The sequence below is a fragment of the Euleptes europaea genome, chromosome 1 (assembly GCF_029931775.1).
Source record: "Euleptes europaea isolate rEulEur1 chromosome 1, rEulEur1.hap1, whole genome shotgun sequence".
Lineage (NCBI taxonomy): Eukaryota > Metazoa > Chordata > Lepidosauria > Squamata > Sphaerodactylidae > Euleptes > Euleptes europaea.
In genome coordinates this window covers 85777991-85800323 of record NC_079312.1, presented here as the reverse complement: position 1 = coordinate 85800323, position 22333 = coordinate 85777991, and the positions used below count along the sequence as shown (strand labels likewise).

At 42.7% G+C, this 22333-nt stretch overlaps 2 protein-coding genes across 3 annotated transcripts in view; one reads left to right on the top strand and one right to left on the bottom strand.

Moving 5' to 3' along the window:
• ATOX1 (antioxidant 1 copper chaperone) overlaps positions 1-22333 on the bottom strand; it is a 250087-nt gene that overhangs the window by 39198 nt on the left and 188556 nt on the right. The gene's annotated exons all lie outside the window — the stretch shown is intronic.
• The window catches only part of G3BP1 (G3BP stress granule assembly factor 1), a 41015-nt gene that overhangs the window by 15553 nt on the left and 3129 nt on the right, over positions 1-22333 (top strand). For both annotated transcript variants that reach the window (XM_056866914.1, XM_056866913.1), the window contains exons 2-8: positions 7475-7588; positions 10391-10472; positions 10977-11150; positions 18053-18143; positions 19404-19497; positions 20125-20329; positions 21889-21990. In XM_056866914.1, the coding sequence (XP_056722892.1) occupies positions 7494-7588; positions 10391-10472; positions 10977-11150; positions 18053-18143; positions 19404-19497; positions 20125-20329; positions 21889-21990 (843 nt within the window). In that variant the 5' untranslated portion in view covers positions 7475-7493. The remainder of the gene's footprint in view (positions 1-7474; positions 7589-10390; positions 10473-10976; positions 11151-18052; positions 18144-19403; positions 19498-20124; positions 20330-21888; positions 21991-22333) is intronic.

Sequence of the window (22333 nt, the reverse complement as noted above, 5' to 3'; positions counted from 1 at the left end):
ATTAATTATTCTTAATTAGATTGTCTGTTTCAGAGGAATGAATAGCAAGTGATGCTGTCCCCCAAGGTCTCTGGAAAACAGTTAAGGGAGAAAAATGTATTGTATACCTCTTAGAATCAATTATGATAAAATAAGATTTAAAATTTCTTCACAAAACTGAAGCTTCTCATATGCAGATTAAAGAGCATTCTAAATATAATTATAACAGATGTTACAAGGTGGGTTATTAAGCTAATCAGTTTAATTTTAAGGGTATGCTTATAGCTTGATTCTAAGGATGTTCCTTGGAAGCAAGTTCCACTGCACATACTGTGGTTAAGTGTGCATATGATGAAAGCCTTAAATACTAACCTACTGCAAAAAGAGTGCTGCTCAATTCTGTGTGCATTTACTTAGAAATAAGTCTCACTGAATTTAGATTGACTTCTCAGTAGATACTTATAAACTCACAGCCTAGCAAAGTAGGAGACAGATGTAAACAGGAAGGCATACAAGCTAATGCTGTCTACTGTACAACAGTGCAATGCATTTGGCTGCTTGGTGGACTAGATGGCCTGTATGGACCCCTCCAACTCTTTGATTCTATTCTATGATTCTATATAGTAGCCTCCTTTTTTTAGAACTTTTGTCTATGAATGGAAATAAAAGATATGGATGGGAAATGTGGGAAGGATCGGGTTTTGGCTTTGGCATCTGCAGTGTTTATTAAAACTTTTATCTAGATAATGATCACACAAAAACTATTCCATGAGTTGACAATTGGTCAGGTTGGTTCTGATGAGCTTTCTACAAAGTGTAAGAAGCCATCTTGTATCCCCCATCCAATGTGCTTTTTATCCACACAGGTCACATGATCCCCAGCTTAGCTTGTGGGGAGGGCCAAAAGAAGCTACTAGTGGAAGGTAGGCAATATACTCAATATGAGAGCCAGCGTGGTGTAGTGGTGAAGAACAGTGCACTCTAATCTGGTGAACTGGGTTTGTTTCCCCATTCCTACGCATGAAGCCTGCTGGGTGACCTTGGGCTAGTCACAGTTCTCTCAGAACTCTCTCAACCCCACCTAACTCACAAGGTGTCTGTTGTGGGGAGGGATAGGGGAGGCAATTGTAAGCTGCTTTGAGATTCCTTAAGGGTAGAGAAAAGCGGGATATATAAACCAACTCTTCAAACAGTGAGTAGCTTTTGCATTCTCCTAAACTTTTTAAAAATGTATGCAGTCAATTTAAAAAAATAGTGTGTGTGGGGGGAAGAGGGATAAATCCTACAAGGTATGGTGGAAAAGCGTAATAGCCTGTAGCAGGGTGCATTTGATTTAAATTAAAAAAAATTCTGCTTGTAACCCTCCATCGTAGCAGTGACTTGGTATAGTAGTTGATTCTAATATGCAAACAGAGGGTTAATGTTCATTATTTTTCAGGAGCGTATTGGTTCAGGAGCATTTGATTTCCAGTGGGGACAAAAATTACTTCGTATTCTGCAAGAATATTGTTTGGGATGTAATAGGTCTGATGAAACAATCAGTCAGAGCAGCAGGCACTAGCAAATGCAGTTCCTTCTTTTCTTTCCTCCTGGAAGCTCCTTCCAACCACAGGAAGGCTTATTCCCAAGGTTGTGGGGCCTGGCAAGGACAAAAAGCCATGCCAGTTAAGGGGGCAACAGAGTGTAGAAGGAAGCAGGGGGAAATCACAAGGGAAAGATTTACTTTCCTTGAGTGCGTGGATTGCTGGTGTTTCCTGTTTGTTACAAAAATGTGAATGAATATAGATGAACAGCTTGCCTTAGAGAAAATGTGTTGAAGTTTACTTGCTTCTTAAATGTGAGCTGAAGTTCTGCAGTAGAGACAACACCTTTAGGTTCTGGATCCATCAATTGAAAGTAGAATTCTTTCTAGTGCCTCTGGTACGTGCACAGGTGCAATATCTCAGTGAAATAAAGCCCACCTAAGAAAATATCAAATGAACACTTGATGTATTTTAATCTTTCAAAGTATGTAAACACTAATTTATATTGTGAAGTTTGGAAACAAAAGTAGGAAACAAAAGTTCCTTAAATAGAAGACTCTAGTTATGAAACGTCACAGCTCCAGTAGCACCTTAAAGACCAACAAGATTCCCAGAGTATAAGCTTCTGAGAGTCAATGCTCCCTTCATCAGATGCTCCCTTCTTGTTTTTGAGATCATCTTTCTGAGAGCTTTGAGAAGAGCCTCTTTTTCATCTTCTCTGTCCTGTGATAGATTTATGGTAATGGGTTGTCCAGCACTATGCCAGTGTCCTGCTGCTGCTGGGTATAGGTTTGGGATATAGACGATGCTAGGCCAGCAGGGAAATGACAGGAAAAAAAACTTACTGCTTTGGCAAAGTAAAGGCATAGCAAATAGCACTGAATTCTGTTATGGCACTGCCAACACCCACTGATTGCAGAGCAGCACACTGATGATTTCCCCATGCTAGCTACACATAGAAAGAGCCAATCCACACAGAGTGATACCAATACATCTCTGACATCACCATACCCTACTACACACCTTAGACCATGAAAGGCATAAATATACCATAGCACCCTCAGCTGTACGGGGGACTATGGTGTAGCCAGTAGGACCCTGTGACAACTATACTGCAAGGATCTCTGCAGACTAGAGGCTCAATTCTCTTTTTTGAATGTTGGGCAGATAGGGAATGAAGGAGAGGCTACGCAAGCTTGAAAGAACTCCTTCTCCCACTGAGTTCAGAGTACATCTTCATCAGTGGGTTTTGTCGTTCCTATGCTCAGGGAGGCAGGATCCAAAAAACCTTTGCTTCCTGTCACATGTGCTAGGACCGCCCTCTGATATCCAGTTCTCTTCCTGCCTTAGAGGGAGAAGCAGCATTTGTGGTTAGCTCTGTAGCAAACCTTCTTTCCTAGCCTTTGCACTTTGCAATAATTATTCCTGTCTAACTTTATTTTTGCGTTTCTTCTTAGTCCTAATCTTGGTCTGTGTGCACCCAGCAGCCTTTTCCTCTTGTATCTACTGTTTTCCCTCGTCTTTGCCTCTGTCTCCCCCTCCCCTGCCCCCTCCTCCGTTTACAATATGTCTGAGAGTGGAGATAGGGCTTCAGAGGAATTAATGTCAGGAGACGAGGAGCAAGCTGAAGGACTCCCACCCCCCCGACAGCTTTCCCTAGCAGCGTCCAAGAGCCGCGAAGGGGAAAAACGGGTGAATCGGCCTGATTTGCATGCGGCGGCACAAAAACGGAGCCTCCAGCCGGGAGATGTTCAAAACGACGCGAAAAAGATGCGCAAGGACAAATGGCCGCCGCAACTCCCCGTTCGGCCTCTAGAGGTTACGAGGGCGAACTTGATCCCACTGATGCTGGCTCCTCTGGAGTTCATGCAATTGGGACTACCCCGGATAATGTTGAAAATGTTCATTTTTTAATTGCGGAAGGGGGGGAGGGCAACTTAAGTCTGATCAGTTTAATGCGGCAGGCATTGAGAGAGGGGTTTGCCCAAATTAGCGACCATTCTTGTGGGAACGTCACAAGATCCAGAGCCTCATCCCCAGGTTCCAGGGCTTCCATCCACTCTGAGTCAGAACGTGGGGAATGCTCTAGTGACACACGCCATGCCTGGCCAACTAAGGCAGCAAGGCAGGCACCATTGTCCTCTTCCAGCAGGAACAGGTCCCCTTCTCCCTCTTCTAGCGATAGAGAAGAGGGCGAGTTCTCCTCAGGAGAAGACGAGGAGGTGGAGACACAAAATCAGGAACGACAATCCCGGTTATTTGCCGGGGACGATTATCAGGCGTTCCTGAGCAAGGTATTGGCAACCTTAGATCTTCATGAGGATGAGGGCTCAGAGGCTTCCAAAAGTAAGGCTAAGTTTAGGGGCATGAAGGAATTCTTCACCAGACTGAGGACCCATATCCGGGCTGTGCCTTTTCCTGAATACTTTGAGGACCTTCTCAAAATGAATGGGAGAAGCCGCTCTCTAACAGACAGCTCCCCATTGCCGTTAGAAGCTCGGGACTCTAGATTATACATTCTTCTAACCTCCTTCAGGTTCCCTTTGTTGAAGCACCAGTCGCCGCTCTGCAATCCACCGACTTACTTTCTGAGGATGGGGCTGGCAACATCAGGGACCCTCTAGATCAGTGGTTCCCAACCTTTTTTTGACCAGGGACCACTAGGACTTTTTTGTTCGGTGCAGGGACCCCAAGGTTCAAAATAAAAATGCCGAGAATTTGAAAATAATCTTTAATCATAACTGTTAGTTAAACATTAAACTTAGAATAATATTTGAATATATATTTTTATAACAGAGAACTTTTAATTGAAAATATTAATTTATTATGGGTTTATAACTTTGTTTCGCGGACCTTAATTTAGTTTTCAGGGACCCCTGGGGGTCCACGGACCCCTGGTTGGGAACCAGTGCTCTAGATAGAAAAGCTGATTATGCTATCAAAAAGGCCCATGGGGCTTCGGCTGTATCCATACAAGCATCGGCTACGGCAGCATTGGTGGCTCGGGCATCCATCATGTGGATCAGAAAAATAATTGACCTGACTCCATAAGACAATACAAGGGTTCTGAGTGGTCTTAACAGAGTTCTGAAAGCAGTAAAGTTTATGGCGGACGCCACTTTTGATTCCATGACCATGTCGGCCAGGCCACTGGCAGTTTCCTCTATTTCTAGGAGGGTCCTGGTCAGCTGATTTCGGTTCCAAATCCATCCTGTTGGGATACCCATTTGAGGGTGATCGGCTCTTCGGCTCTAAACTAGAGGACATACTATGGTAGTCGAGACGAAAGACAAGAAAAAGGCCTTGCCAAAATACATAAGGAAAGAAGGTAAGACCTCTTACTCTTCTTCCTTTCGTCCCTTCCGAACTTCTCACACCCTGGCAACGGGCAGAGCGGACAACAAGGAACAACTGGAGTTCTGGAAGGGGATCCTTTTGCAAGGGCCCCAGGTTTAACAAGGGATTCCAGCCACAACAACACTTGGACAAGTCCAACAGATTCACGCAGAAGCCATAACAATTCTGAATTGGGCAGAGGCTCACTTGGCATCCATCAGGGCAGAGCACATAAAAGGAGTACTAAATGAGCAGGCAGATTGGCTCAGCCGACAGCAGGTGGACGACGGAGAGTGGTCCTTGAGGAGAGAGACCTTCCTTCAAATAACGGAGAAATTCGGAAGACCCATCGTGGACCTCTTCGCAACAGGCGAAAATCACCAGCTCCCAAGGTTCCTGTCAAGATTTATGCATCCAAGGGCAGAGGGAATAGACGCACTGTTGTCCCCGTGGCCACGGAGTCTCCTTTATGCATTTCCACCTCTACCAGTGATCTCCAAAGCTCTAGGAAAAATCAGACAAGAGAGGGCCCTGGTCATCTTCATAGCCCCTCAATGGCCCCGACGACCTTGGTTCGCGACACTGAGAGAGCTATCAATGCAGGAGCCATGGTCCCTACCTCCAGTCCAAGACCTTCTCCAACAGGGCCCCTTAGTACACCCGGATCCAGCCTGGTTAAAGCTGACCGCCTGGCTCTTGAAAGGTCAAGTTTGCTAGAGACGGGCTATACCTCAGGTCGTCGACACCGTGTTGGAAGCCAGGAAACAATCCACCAGGCGCATATACGATTTTTCCTGGAAGGCCTTCGCTAGATGGTGCGGGGAAAAACACACTGATCCAGTGACCATTTCCACTGGCAACTTGCTTGACTTTCTCCAGGAGGGATTAGCTCAAGGGCTGAAGGCATCTACTCTCAAACGACAGATGGCGATCGTGACGGTTGTTCCCCAGCTGGATGGCTACCCAATGTCAAGGCATCCCCACATAGTCACTTTCTTGAAAGGAGCCTCGGCCATCTCTCTTCCGACAATTCATAGATTTCTGACTTGGAGACTTCACGTGGTACTCTAGGCTCTGACTCGACACCCATTTGAACCCTTATGGGAGGCTTCCCTGGGTCACCTTAGGATGAAAGTTCTCTTCTTCACGGCTGTTACATCAGCTAGAAGGGTGTCGGAACTGGAGGCTTTGTCATCTAGAAAAAGCCTCTGCGTCTTCCATGCAGATAAAGTAGTACTACGTCCAGATCTGGCCTTTATCCCGAAGGTAAATTCTAAGTTCCATAGACAACAGGAACTCCATCTTCCATCCTTTTGCCCTCACCCTTCTCATCCAAAGGAGAAGAACTGGCACACTCTGGACGTGAAAAGAGCTTTGTGCATCTTTTTGAGAAGGACGGAACCTTTCCGGCGCTTGGAGTCTTTATCTGTTTCTATTTCATCACCCAATAAAGGTTGCAAAATGTCAAAGGCAGCTATCAGCAAGTGCATCAAACAGTGTATCCAGCTGTGCTATCAATTTAGGAACATACCAGTGCCGTTAGGAATTACCGCTCACTCAGTCCGCAGCGCCGCTACTTCAGCAGCATTTGATGGCCATGCATCTGTGGAAGAAATCTGTAATGCTGCGACCTGGTTGAGCCCTTCTACATTCATAAGACACTACAAGATAAATACCTATTCTTCATCCGACGCGGCATTCGGCAGGAGAGTCCTCCAGAATGTTGTATCAAATGATCAATGAAGACTCCCTCCCAGTGAACGTCAGCTTTTGAAGATCCCGCTGATGATGTACTCTGAACTCAGTGGGAGAACTGAACCTTGGCTTACCTGTGAAGGTTCCTTCTACACTGAGGGAGGAGTACATCTTGCCCACCCAGGGTGAAGAATGGATCAAGATGAACAATGTCAATTGTTCAGATAAAGCTGAATTTAAAAAAAATTGAAAAATGGGAAAACAATACGTTATATATAGGAATAATAAATAAGGGGAATTAGAATAAAGTGTTTTCATGTTCTACTTATCACTAATTCTTGGTTTTAAGCTGTGTTTTTTGCAGTGGCTGCTCCTTGTTCTTTTGGGTGCACATCTGTCTTTCTGTTTTTAAAAATTCTGCTATGGACGTCCTCGAACAGGATATCAGAGAGTGGTCCTAGCACATGTGACAGGAAGCAAAGGTTTTTTGGATCCTGCCTCCCTGAGCATAGGAACAACAAAACCCGCTGATGATGTACTCCTCCCTCTGTAGAAGGAACCTTCACAGGTAAGCCAAGGTTCTGTTTTGTACGCTGTGCCCTTTTTTGAGAGTTCTCCTTACTTGGCTTCCTACTTTGGTGTCATTAATATGTGTGCATGACATGAAGACAAAAAACAACAACCATGTGCACCATGCCCTGTCATCTGAGACATGTCTTGGCTGCAGTTCAGCTAGTGCTGCAGGTGAGTTGTAGTTGACTGTAGACATTGGAAGAGCTTAGATCCTGACTTAATTCTGTGGCATGGGGCATTAGTTACCATTCCAAAGCTCTTCACCAGGATCTCATGATTGCAGTGTTAATAATTTGTACAGAAAACTGACAGCGTAGAGACCTTGGTACAGTTATATATGTTCTAATTATTTGTTGCATTGGTTTTAGTTTTCAGTTGACCAAAGAAATGGTGATGGAGAAGCCAAGTCCCCTGCTGGTTGGGCGCGAGTTTGTGCGCCAATACTATACCCTGCTGAATCAAGCACCAGATTACTTGCACAGGTAAAAAAAATCTAGTTTGAGCATGGTGGTTCTTTGTTGTATATAAGCTGGAAAGTACTTGTAATTAGCAGCTGGTTAAGAAATTTGACTGTTACTCAAATGTGCCTTTTTGTCATTGTCCCCTTGCTTTTCTATAAAATATGCCGTTCTTTTTAGTAGCCTGACTTCTAATACATTTAAAAATAGAGAAGTTCTTTAATTCTAACCTCAACTTTTAAGAAACATTGGTGAATGTAACCCAGCTTGAATACATTAAAAAAAAATTTAAAACAATTTTTTTAAAAACTGCATAACTTCAAAGGTTTGTGGCCTCATTACTGTGCCCCTTTCACAGATTTTAAATGACCAAATTTGTTTTTCCACAGCAGCACATAAATGTGCAGCTATGTAGGACTTTTGGGGCTAACATTTACACCTCTTCCCTTCTTACCCTGTTTTAATTGATCTAGAATTTGCTAGATCTTAGACCATAACTTCTTTCTTTCCAGGGCTCAGCCTGAGAACATATTAAGTAAAATATTGTCGAAGGCTTTCACGGTCAGAGTTCATTGGTTCTTGTAGGTTATCCGGGCTGTGTAACCGTGGACCACGGTTACACAGCCCGGATAACCTACAAGAACCAATATTAAGTAAATAAAGTTTAGCTTTTGTGTATTAGTAAAAGACCTTTTTTCAACAATCAGCCAAAGGGTGAAAAGCAGTTTCCAAACTGACCTCCCTTAAAACACATGGAGTTTCTACAGCACTCCTGTGGTTTATTAAAGCAAATGCAAACAGTAAATTATGATTGATTTAACACGTTTTTTTAGTCACGGGGCAAGGAAAAATTGTAAATAGTAGGTAGTGTCTTCCAAAGACATAGAGTAATACAAACTTTATCTTAATTTAATGAGTCATGATCTAGTGCAAAAAGGTTACAGAGAGCACAGTTCTTTGCAAAAACAAAGCAAGGGGTTTTGTAGAACTGCTGGCTTCATAACTGTCAAACAGTGAACTGATTATGTCCAGTCCATTTAAAAACATTTTAAAGACACACGCTGTGGCATATGCTGCATTTCAGGCCTACAGATCATTCCCTGGAAGCAACCTGGAGTCACCTGCGACAACCAAGCTATTTGTTGAGTTTAGGTGGGTGGGAAATCTTGCTCTACTGAACTTTGTTCCTTGGGGGCAGTTGCGTAATGGATGGTTACTGAAAATGGTTTGACAGATTATTGCTTTTACCATATCTATACCTTAGTCAGATTGAGCCAATTAGCCTAACGTCTGTCCCAGGCAAAATAATAGAAACTGTAATCAAATATAGAATTATTAGGTACATAGAGGAACAAAGTCTGCTGAGGAAAAATCAACATGACTTCTTTTACAAAGGGAAGTCCTGCCTCACCAAGCTTTTAGATTTCTTTTAAAAAGTGAACAAGCATATAAATAACTCAGTAGACATTATATACTTGGACTTTCAAAAGGCTTTTGAATAGAAACCTTACTGAAGACTCCTGAGTAAGCTTAGCAGTCATGGGATAAGAGGGTGGGTTCTCTTATGGGTATAAAATTGGATAAATGTCAGGAAGCAAAGAACAGAAATAAATGGGCAGTTCTCACAATGGAGAGAAGTAAGCAGTGGGGTCCCACAAAATGGGGCCGGTACTATTTAATTTGTTCATAAATGAACTGGAGCTAGGGGTAAATAGTGTAATGGCCCAGCTTGCAGATGACACAAAATTATTTAGGATGGTGAAAACCAAGGATGAATGTGAAGAGCTCCAGGAGCATCTCCACAAAATAGGATGGCAAATGAAGTTCAGTGTTGGTAAGTGTAAGGTGATGCACACTGGAACAAAAAAATCCCTGCTTCAAGTATAGGCAAATGGGGTCTGAACTTGCTGAGACTGGGCGAGAAAAGATCTTGGGGTCATAGTAGATAGTTCAATTGAAGTGTCAACCCAGTGTGCAGCAACTGTGAAAAAGGCAAACTCTTGTGGTAGGGATTATTAGGAAAGGGAGTGAAGATAAAACAGCCACTGTTATAATACCCCTGTATAGGTCTGTGGTGTGGCCTCATTTGGAATACTGTGTACAGTTCTGGTCACCATATCTCAAAACATATTACAGAGCTGGAAAAGTACAAAAGAGGGCAACCAAGACCATTAGCAGGTTGAGCACCTTCTCTATGAGGAAAGGCTGAAGAGTGTGGAACTTTTCAGTTTAGTAAAGAGATGACTAAGGGGGGACATGATAGAGGTTTATAAAATTATGCATAGGGTGGAGAGAGTTGACAAAGAACTTTTTCTCCCTCTCCCAAAATACTTGAACTTAAGGGCATCCGATAAGCTGATAGGCAGTAGATTCAGGACGGTTAAAAAGATACACTTCTTTACACAGCGAGTGATTAAAATGTGGAATTTGCTGCCAGAGGATGTTGTGATGGCCACAGACATAGACAGCTTTAAATAGACCTCTCTTCCATGAATCTAATCCCTATCAGTGGCTACTAGCCAGGGTGACAGAAGGGGAACCTCCCAAGTTCAGATGGCAGTAAACCTCTGAATACCAGTTCCAGGAGGTGAAACCTCCAGTCTCTGCCCTGTTGTTGGCCCTCTAGAGGAACTGGTTTGCCACTGTGTGATCCAGGATGCTGGCCTTGATGGACCACTGGTCTAATCCAGCAGGGCTCTTATGTTCTTAACCAAGAGGTTGCTGTGCCTAAACCCAATAATACTGCTAACATTTTATTGCAGTGAGGGCCCATGTAATAAACTGAAGTTGTATGTAGTGAAATGTGTGTAAATTGTTCCCTCACAGATTTTATGGAAAGAATTCCTCTTACGTCCATGGCGGCTTGGATTCAAACGGGAAGCCAGCAGATGCAGTCCACGGGCAGTCTGTAAGCATTTGAGAAATTGCTTTGTAACGGACTCTTAAGTGGGATTAAGGCAGTATGAGTGTTCAGAAAGCATTTCAAATTGGTCAGCATCTTGCGCGTGTGGGAGAGAAGGTGATATACTTTTGTGTTAATGCATCACAAGCCTGTTAGAAATAACGGTTACTTTCTAGGCACCAAGATCAAATTTCATTCTGGGAACTTTATTAGCCCTGGTTAATAGTTTTGTGTGATTTCCCCTCCTGTGGTTTGAAGCAGATATGTGCTGGGTTAGTATACAGAATGCATTTTAGGATAGTGGTGGCATTAATACACAAGTGCCTGAATTTAAGTAGAGAAAGTGGTACCAGTGGAAATAGAAATCTACTTTTGTTAAGAAAGTGTTTAACCCGAAAGGGTAGGTTCCACACAACCTGAACCCGTGATTATTTTCCTGACACCTTCATTTGTCTCTGCTCAGTTCCTTCTTGCAAAGTGTCTCATAAGCTTTTCATATGACTTCTGCAGGATATCCACAAGAAAGTGTTGTCGTTGAACTTTAAAGATTGCCACACAAAGATCCGTCATGTGGATGCTCACGCAACTCTTAACGATGGTGTTGTAGTACAGGTCATGGGCGAGCTCTCTAATAACACTCAGCCGTTGCGAAGATTCATGCAGACTTTCGTCCTTGCTCCTGAGGTATGTATCCTGGGGGAGTTGATGGCCACGATCAATATGCTGAATATGCACAAGCCACGTCTATAGCACAGGACCGTAGGGTTGGGGAGTTGGGTTCTCTGTGTCATTGCCTGTGACGCTACTACACTTTTGAGTCTTTAACAACTCGGTTGCTTTTGTGTGTCCAAATGTTTGCATGTGCTGGATGTTCTGTGGCTTAGCTGCCACTGCACAGCAAAACTTTTCATACCTAACTATCTGCCTTGTCTCCTAATATGTGTGAGAAGTCTATTTAAGTCAAGGCAGCTGTTACCATTCTCAACAGGAAAGAACTACTTGCTACAAGGCCTTGATCTAGTGTTTTGTAATCACGAAATCTCTAAATTCATGAGTAGCAGTGCCATGAAACCCAGGAAGTAGCATTCTGTAGTATGAAGGGACCAGCAAAGACATGCTTAAGACATGATATTATTATGGCTTTTTATTTCCCTCCTTTACTTTGGCCATACTTTTTGTGAGATTTCAGCCTTGGCACTGTAGAGAATTTCTTCTCCCTGGTGAAGAGGTGGCATTTCTGATGTTGTAAATTGGATAGGCAAAGTTTTTGGCATGAGGGCCTTAAAACAGCTCCTGCTTGTAAAGGTATTCGTGTGCTTACAAGCAAGAAGGGGAAACGAGTCTTGTGTTTGGCCTGACATGCTTTGGCGTAGGCTGAGCCCCAGCATTTCTGCCATTGTCTTAAGTGCTTGCTTCCATCCCTTCAGGTAACAAACCCTGTGTGCCAAGCAAAAATATCTGGGGTGATGCTGTTCAGCACGTGGACTGGAGTTGCCTATTGCTACAGCATAAATGGTTGAATATACCTACAGATAAATATATTTGAAATGATAAGTGGCAGCAGTTCTAAGGTGCTGCTTTGGTTTGTGGTATCTGTGCTGTCTATATGGGTTAGTAAGGGTTACCATCCAGAGAACTATAATCTTGTGTGGTTTGTATTCTCACTATCTCCCGTCCTTCATGATAGGTTATCCTGACACTGAGTTCATTTTGTTGATTTGCTTCTGTGTTATTGACAAGTATCAATACAGAGCATACTTTTCTTTATTCATGCAGGTTCATTGCATTACTTATTCCATGCTTGTTGAACAGATCAGAAACTTGAAGCAATATTTGATCATGTGTCAATAACCTGTTTAGGAAAGCATTGCTGGTTGCATTGAACCATGTAAAATGTATTTAATATATCTGAAATATTAGTCTTCAGTTTATCCTGCCCTTCACCCAGAAGCTCGGAGTGGTATGCAAGTTCTTTGCTCCTCTGTTTTGTCCTCACGAGAACTCTGAGGTTGGTTAGCCTGAGCATGATTGGCCCATAGTAACTTGGCATACTTGATAATTGAGTGGAGATGTAAATTCTGGTCTTCCCAGTCATAGTCTGATGCTATAACCTCTGTGCTATACTGGTTTATGACTTGGTTTATAGCAGGGCTCGGAGAAATCCCAGGTTGCCATGGCTCCTAGAAATTTCATTGTGGCGCCTAGTATTTTGTGCAGTGATTTTATTGTAGAGTCATTCTGGTAAAAAAGGGAGGAAGGAGGGTCCCCTTCAACCAACAAATGGGTTTTGTTTTGGATCATGGGACCTGCATGGACAAAAGCTATGTGGAATGGTTGGTGTAGTAAGGAGACAGAGCAAAAAAGCTGGCTGGTTCCAAACCAAAGTTTATCATTTTGTATCATAATGTTTTATTGTATGAGATAAAAATAACTGTGCATGAAGTTCTTGTAATTGCTTGTTTGTATGTAACACTAACTTTACACAAGTACCATTCCCCAATGTTGCATCAGCCCCAAATTTCAGGAAAGAGGGCAAGGCAAGTGGGGCTTCTGGTTGGTAGGTTTCCCACCTTTGAAACAGCCACTGCCAGAGAAACAGCTAAGCTGGGAGTCTCCCTGAAGTGCAGGCTTCATGCCAAGGCTGGAAATAAATGTTGCTCTTTGGGTAGTTGGTGATTGTAAATGGGGCTCTCTGTGAGCAGCAGAATGAGTACCACTGCTTTAAACCGTTCAGTGGTGGTGGATGAATTCATTTTTTAATAGTGTTAGAACGCCGACAGGGCTGCTTCTTTGCATCCATCATATTTAAACTAATTTGAAATATCATGTGGATGAAGAAATGTTATACTGCCCCTACAGTGCAATCTTAAACAGAATTATACTCGTCTAAATCCATTGAAGTCTGTGGGCTTGGAAGGGTGTGACTCTTCGGATTGCACTGTGAAAATTATTAAATAGCTTTGTTCTGCGTTATATGGAAATGGTTTAATTTAGCAGCTTAATCCTGTAAATAACCTGGAACTTTACTGTAAAAATCAGTCTTTGCAAGTAAGAGAGAGCTTCTCTTATAGTTCCTTCAAAATGTTTAAAGGAAGCAGTCTGCACCTGGGAAGGACAAGTGAGCGATGGGAGATATCTGGTTTCTTGATGGTAAAGCTGGAATAGTATGTATGGTATATTTGGAAGTATTTTGAGCAGGGTGGATTTGATTAAAATCAAATCAATTTAAATCATGAAATAAACCACTAGTCAGTAAGACTTGATTTAAATCATGATTTTCTACATAAAGACTCATTCTTGCTGGTATAATCTTAATATTTGCAACCAGATGAAGGTTTCATTTTTAGAATAATAACTTTTCGGATTAATTTTAGAGTTATATAAAAAATTACTGATTTGGTTATACTATTAGAATAATAACTTTTCGGATTAGTTTTAGAGTTATATAAAAAATTACTGATTTGGTTATACTATTAGAAATACAAAGAGTTCACCTTGCAATAATTTCATAATTATCTGTCTCCAATTTCAGTTCGCACCACTAGGCCTTGCATTTCTTTGTTGCAGTGTTTGTATTTTGCATGCACACCTACCTTACCCATAGGTAAAATATTCCCAAACTGGGTCTCTTGTACAGCCTGCTGCCATTATAGATTTTCTCCTCCGAGGAGAGAATAATATGATAAACTTCCAGCTATACACAAAACGATCCCAAGACTTGTGGAGCATTCGGCTCAAAAAGTTTCACTTTCATTTTTACTGCTTGCCCCTCCCTCCTCACACTCCAAACAATCTTCTATTGATTGAACTTCCTGAAACTTAGCACTTAAGAGGTAAGCATCTGTGATAATATCTTCTAGATGCCCTGCACGAACAAACAGCACCGAGAGTCAGGTGCAATAGAGGAGGACATCTTACTGCCCCCATAAACACCTATAGAGGTGTTAGGCAGGGCTGTCTTCTTGCCCCCCAGCTTTTTGCCTACTATATAAATAATCTAGTTAATACATTGAAAGCACTAGATTTGCATCCTCCTAAACTGGCGGACAGGCATATTCAAATACTGCTCTATGCCGATGATGCGGTAATTCTTTCAAGAACCCCAGTTGGTCTCAGGAGGGCGCTTATGAGAGTGGCAACGTTTTGCGAGAAAGAATGCCTGATGATCAGCTACGATAAAACAAAAGTCATGGCCTTTGGTAGACGTCCCAAATATAGGAGGTGGAGCATTAATGGCCACAGGCTGGAACAGGTCACCCAATATCAATATCTCGGAACGACAATCCAGGCATCTGGATCCAAGTTGGTCCATAATATTCATGTAGCCAATTTGGGGGAAAGGTCAGCCCTTTTGATAATCAATTTCCTCCAGACCAAAGGGGCACATTACATTCCAGCAGCACTCAAACTTTATCAGGCGAAAACCCTAGCACAAATGCTATATGGAACACAACTTGACTCTTCACCCTCTAGTCTTACTCCCATCAAACGTGGGCAATCTAAGTTCCTTAGAGCTGCCCTGCAATTGCCAAGATGTGTTCCAAATGCTCTGATACGTTTAGAAACTGGCATGATGAAGGTGGAGGCAAGGATTGTCCTGTCCTCAATCTCTCTTTGGCTGAAAATTAACTTCAACCCTCATGGTCTTCTCCCACTGATCCTATGTTAAATAACTTGGGTTTTACACCCCCAGCTTTACTTCAGTTAGGGTGGGAACAAGCTAAGTTAATTACATCCCAAAGGATCAAAGACATTGAGAGACAAACAGAACTAGCAAGGGCGCCTCTATTCACTGCACCCCTCCATACTAAATACATCCTAGCACCAGCAGCCTATCTCCACTATTTAGAGATAAACAATTATAGAAGGGCCTTTACCCTGGCCAGATGTGCAGCCTTACCATCTGCTTTACTTGAGGGGAAATATAAGAAGACACCCTGGGAAGAGAGACTCTACCCCTGCAAATCAGGGGACTTAGAAACTGTTGAGCATGCCCTCCTGAACTGCAATTTCTATACATTACCCCGTTCAAAGTTTATTGAGCCCCTCTTATCGAGATTGAGACCTGACAGGGCAGGTGAAAGGTTTGAGATGCTCCTACAAGGGGGTAATCCTTCAACCTCTCTTCAGGTTGCAAAATTTTGTTTAGCAGCAATGAAAATTCGTCGCCTTAGAACAGCGCAATTGACAGATGTGTCCCAGCTATAATTCCTTTTTAAATGTTTTAAAAATGTTTTAAGACTCGGACTGTAATTCTATGATTGTAAGAATCTGTTAGTCCATGCTTTCCGTTATATCATGTTTTGACTGGCTAAGTGCCGCAAATAAATTATCTATCTTTCTTCTAGATGGAAAAATTGCCCAAAATTATCTTACAGAAACCTCTGGAAGAGCATGACATTGTGAATGGGTTAATGGAATTCATTTACCAAAACTTTTAAACATTGCATGAATATACAGTCTCGTGCTACATAATTAAAAACTAATCTTTATTTCATGATGAGTAACCTTTGAACTATAACCTTTGGACTATAATGTATGTTAAATAGAAAACTATTTAAACTCTCTTTAGATAGATTTTTCCTCAAAAAGCATTTTATTAAAAAAAATCTGATTTAAATTTTAAAAAATTGGTTTTTTGTTTTTTAAAAAATATTGATTTTTATCCACCCTGATTTTGAGCTGAGGGGTAATCACTTTCATTTAGTAACTTCATTTTTTTCCAGCTTAGAGACTGTTCAGTTGGTTTATTGAATGCAATAGTGAAATGTGTGCGATCCATCAGCACAACTTCTGTGGGAGTATTCTCAATTAGTCTTTCTCTTTGGCTCTGTTACACTAGTGAGTCTGTTGTACCCTAGTTGTTGTCTCCAAGTGTCTGGAATTACTCTGTACTTAATGGGACATAGCTTAGGGCCGTGTTGGCGAACCTATGGCACGCGTGCCCGACCTGGCACGCGTAGCCCTCTCTGCCGGCACGCGGGTAAGTGGCTCGGGACGGGACCGAAAGTCCAGACGGGCGAGGCAGCGACGGATGGAAGAGGTGGAGAGAGAGCAAGCCCGCTTCCCGAGGGACGGGGCGAGGAACCGGCAAGCCGACAGAAGACGGAGCGCAGAGACGCGGCAGCGCGCTGCCGCACCCCAGCTGTAGCCACGCCGCCCGGTCACGCCTGCGCCAGTCAGAGGACTTGGCTGGGGGCGTGGGGAGGAGGGCAGGATGTTTCAGCCCTCCCTCTAGTCCCGCCCCCAAGACCTTATTAGGGCTGAAATATCCTGCCCTCCTCCCCACGCCCCCAGCCCTCTGACTGGCGCAGGCGCGACCGGGCGGCGGGGCTACAGCTGGGGTGCGGCAGCGCGCCGCCACGTCTCTGCGCTCCGTCTTCTCCTGGCTGCTGGCTTGCCGGTTCCTCGCCCCGTCCCTCGGGAAGCGGGCTTGCTCTCTCTCCACCTCTTCCATCCATCGCTGCCTCGCCCGTCTGGACTTTAGGTCCCGTCCCGAGCCACTTACCCGCGTGCCGGCAGAGGAGGCTCCACCCCCACCAAAAGTCGACCACGAAGCCTCTCCTCACCGCCCCATTTCTGGTTTATTCCCCCCCCCCCACACAAGAGAGAGGTGGTGTGTGAGGTAAAGCGCCACCCTCCCCCTCCCCTTACAGCGCGGCCGGGTTTTGAATGCGCGCTCGAGGGCCGGCAGCACCAAGGCGGGCGGCGAGGAGGAGGTCGGGGCTCGGGGGGGTGGGGAAAGCAATGTTTGATTCAAAACTCTGCATGGGGGGTTATTGACCATTTATGAATGGGAGGTTTTGCATTGGATTTGCCACTTAGATGCACATTTTCCCCATCCAGATCCTCAGAACTCAACAATAAGCCCCCCTGCAGACTTTTTTTTCAGACGGAACCCTCTGAATATAGAGCAGGTTTTGCTTCATATATTTGCCTTAGGGTTGCCAGGTGTCTCTCCCCCAATCATTTACCTCTTTTCCTGATGGTTGTTACAAATATCAAGTTTCACTTTGAAGAAGAGTTGGTTTTTATATGCCGACTTTCTCTACCACTTAAGGAAGAATCAAACCGGCTTTCAATCACCTTCCCCTCCCCACAACAGATACCCTGGCCATTTATGCATGGTCAGTTTTGATGTTCACTAAAAGCTCTTTTTTAAAATGCGAATTTAAAACTGCCTATTCACGGTCTCGAAGCAAAAGGAGAAATTCCACCCCTCCCACTCACCTGCTCCTTTGTTCCTGTTTGCATAGTCATTAGCTTGTGCATAGCTAACCCGCCACTGTTATTTTGCATGGTTCCTTCAGGGGGATTCTTCAGGTTAAATTGCCGTGTTGGCACTTTGCGATATATAAGAGGGTTTTGGGTTGCAGTTTGGGCACTCAGTCTCTAAAAGGTTCGCCATCACTGGCTTAGGGTCACATATGGATTGGCAGTCATGGTAGCGAGGGAATTCCTTATATGATAAAGAGGCAAAACACAGTTGGCCAACAAGTGAATAGGGTTTATGCTGACAGAGTAACACTACTGTTGTAGTCCCATAATTAATGAGGATGATTGTTTTGCTCTTGTTTTGTCTGCAGGGATCTGTTGCAAACAAGTTTTATGTCCATAATGACATTTTCCGCTATCAGGATGAAGTGTTTGGTGACTTAGATACTGAACCCGCTGAGGGTAAGTAATGTGATTTGTCTTATTCTTTAAAGTTCTGCTAGTATATTTCCCTTCTGAATTAATTGTGAACATTGAACAGCATATATTATACCTCAAAGATCTATGTTCAAGCTGTTACCAAAAGGAAATATAATCAAATTCGCAGCATCAGACCAAATTAAAGAGCTCGATAAAACAAGCCTTAAAACTTCAGCAATAGCAATAGTAGTCCACCCAATTTAAAGGAACGAGGGGTGAATTCCCTGTGGTTCAACATGAAATTAATACTGCAGTTACAAGCTTCTTAGCAAGTATTTGGGTAAAAATTCATTTTTTAAAAAGAATTTTTCCTCAGCTGGTAACTTTGGTACCTGTGTGTTGATGGTTCTTTTCGCATGTTTCTTATATTTTTGTTCTTTGGGAATTGTGTTTTACAACACTAGACATAGTGGAGAACTATTTAAGAATTCTGTTCCCCCCCCCCAAAAAAAAGCACATCCTGGGAATGAGAGGATTTAGATGTTGATGAAGCATCACAATATTGCTTCTTGCAAATACTTTTTGCAACAAATTATCGATTGTGGCAGCTAGACGTTAATCTGGTAAAGAAAGCTATAGTAGCTACTCAATTATGCTTTTTTAAACCTTAAAGCTAGACTGTTACAACATGCTTTAAGTGAGACGATGATGGAAAGTGTTTACAAGATGATGTGTTTCAGAGGGTAGCCATGTTGGTTTGCAGTAGCACAGCTAGATGCGAGTCCAATAGCACTTTAGAGACCAACAAGATTTTTGGGGTATGAACTTTGTCTCTGACAAAGGGAGCTTATGCCGAAAGTTATATCCCAAAAATCTCATTGGTCTCTAAGAGTCTACTGGACTAGAATCTAGATGTTAGTTATCTATCTGTTACTTGTGTAATAATGTGAACTACTATATTAGGCACATAATAGTATTAACAAGTAAGTGTTGATGTTCCATCCCCCTCCCTGCAATTTCCCAGTCCTCTTTCAAGTTGAGACTGGATATAGTATATGAGTATTTTTGAGCATTCTTGTGCTCTATAGATGTGAGGGTTGAAAGTAATGCAAGGCCACATTCAAATTTGCAAAGACTTCTTCCAAATTATTTTGTCCAACATACTTTCAAATTAAGCAAGTATTTCATTTAGCTGCAATGACCTTTTTGTGTAACTCATATGCAAATTATTGAGCTTATTTGACTGTACTGTCAAAATCTTTTTCTCATCCTTGATGTATCGAACCTCCTTGGCACCATCAGAATCTGAAGAAGAGACAGAAGAACCTGAGGAAAGGCAGCAAACCCCTGAGGCAGTTGCTGATGATTCTGCAGCCTACTATGAGCAGGCTGTAAGGTAAATTCTCACACAGTCATGCCACCTCTTCTGACCAGTTTGTCTAGTACTGTTGGCTGCAGTGTTTGAAAAGCCACTCTAAGCCACTCTTTCCTGAAAGAGTGGCATCTAACTGATCACATAAGTTAATTTCTTCACTGACTATATTCTAATGTTACTTTTTTTTTTACATTTGATCTCTCACTGTGTCAGTATTAACTTCTTTTAATGTCACCGAACAAGTTACTAAGTATATTGTTCGTTTATTTTATGAAATTTCTGATTTGGGAATTTTATTTTTTTAACTTCCTATGAAAAATATTAATTTGAGAATATCGGTTCTCAAAATATGATTGGGGGTTGATGAAAGTCAGGTTTCTTTTGACCTTGATGGGTTCTGTCTTTTATGTTTTAAAAAGCATAAATCTACATGAACTTGTGCTAATTAAACATAAGGAAAGTGTGTGTGTGTGGGTTTGAAGAAGATAAGTATGCACCGTGTTTTTACCTCTTTAAAAAGAGTAACTTAGCCTAACAAAGAACTGCTGCATGAGGGTAGAGATGAACTGGAGTAACACACTATTAGGTGCTACTTCTGAGCTGCACAAAAGAATTGTTACTTGTAGTGAAAAGATGTCCCTTCCACAGCAATGACTTGGAGGAGCAGTTAGAGGAGCCAGCTGCCGAGACAGAACAAGAGGTTGAGCCTGAGCCTGAACAGGAGCTTGAACCCGAGACCCAGGAAGAAAAACCCGAGCCAGTGTTGGAGGAAACGACTCCTGAGGAAACAGTAGAGAAGAGTCCTTCTCCTGTTCCTGCAGATCCGGCTCCTGTGGTGCAAGAGGACTCCAGGGTAATACGGGGATGATATTTTCACTGACATTCTTCACATTTGTTCTTCTGCATGTTTAGGGTGTTTTCTTAAGTGGCCCAGGCTAGCCTGATCTTGTCAGATCTCAGAAGCTAGGCTGGGTCGTCCCTGGTTAGTACTTGGATGGGAGACCACCAAGGAATGCCAGGGTTGGTATGCAGAGGAAGGCAATGGCAAACCACCTCTTTTAGCCTCTTGCCTTGAAAACCCCATAAGGGGTTGTCATAAGTTGGCTGCCACTTGACAGTACTTTACACACACTTACACACACACACACACACACACACACACAAGATACCTTCCAAAAGCTTGCAAAACCCTCACGCTATGCTCCCTCATGCTTCCTTAAAGAAAAGCCAGCTGTATATCTCTCCACTGAAGATAGTGTTGCAAGACCAACGGAACCAATCTCAAAGCACAGAATTCAAGCCAAACCAACCTGGCAAGCTATTAACACGCTTTGGCAAGAAGACAATGACACACAGCAAAATTAAAGAAAAACAGCCCTGGTAGCCTTAAAATGCTGACCCCTTGTATTCTCAGTTACTCCTGAATATTTCCAGAATTTTGGGGGGCCCATTCACCAATATTCTGAATACCATTCAGACAGCCAAATATATCCAGAAAATACTGATACGGTATTTTTCAGATATTTATTCAGACTGGAAATATCTGAACACACATCCCTAGGTCTCAAAACTTGTTTGTGTCAATGATACTGTAAGATTTATGACAAAACATTATTGTTGATTCTGGCCCTCGTGTGGTTTCCCTGTGCACCAGTGAAATGTTGGATAGCCTTGGCCACTCAAAATCCTGCAGACACCCCACCCCCAGCTTCAGACAGCCCTAGCAAGTTTTGGCTTGTTCGTGATACAAATGATCCAGGAAGTCCTTGGGCTTGTGTACTTTGTCCCTGCATGTGGCGTGAAGACTTAAAAATTTTGCACAGACTGCAGTTTGTCATGATGTTCAAATCAGGTGGAACATGAACTCTTTCCTACAAACAAGGATTCTAAAATTGGATTTGTGATTTAGAATCCTGGACTGTAGTCAAAATGACAAGCAATTTGAACATCAACAAACTAGTAGGTTGTAAATTATTTCAAGCAGTGTGAGAAGAAAAAACTTAGAGAATGTGTGTTGGTTTGTGAATTTACTGGCTTATTTTCATGACTGATGTTCAATCACTGCAGTAAGTATTCTCAGCACAATATGGAAATAGCCACCTTTTCCGTTGTAAGGATGGAGATAATCTCTCAAGAATGACAGTTATTCAACATGTGGATCTTGTGAATGGCTAATCTTGGAAGCAGCACTGCTGGACCATGTCTACATCTCATCCCAGCTGTTGGGAGAATCTGAAAGGAGGTTGCTATATATATATTCATATAAATGGTTCATAATTAAAGGATTAGCCAGTGATTTATGGGTCATTTTGAAGAAAGATGACGAAATGCGACAGACACCTTGTGTAATTTTGAAGAGCGCTGACATTTAAGTTCACTCAGTAATGCTAAAATACTGTTTGTTCTTGTTAGACATCTTCATGGGCATCGGTAACCAGTAAGAATCTTCCACCTAGTGGAGCTGTTCCAGTATCAGGCATACCTCCTCATGTTGTCAAATTACCTGCTTCACAGGTAGGAATACCTTACTTGACCAACTGATGACCTTGGCTGCCAAGGACCCCACTGGCTGCAATATAGAGTTAACATTAATTGAGATTTGATGGCATTTCTAGCACCAGATAATTATGTTGATACTCAGTTGTTGCCGGGGATCCAAGCATTTCATCTTTTAGTTTGCATACAAGTAGTAGGGAAAATGGAATTTTCCCAACATTGTGTTTTTGTTGTTGTTGCTGCCTTGAAAGTGAATTCTCTTAGCTGCTGTGTCCATAGCAATTTGAAGTGCTGTGTGTTTTGTTTGCACAAGTGTCACTTCTACCTGTTGGCTACTGCTGAGGAATTGCTGTCATCCCAG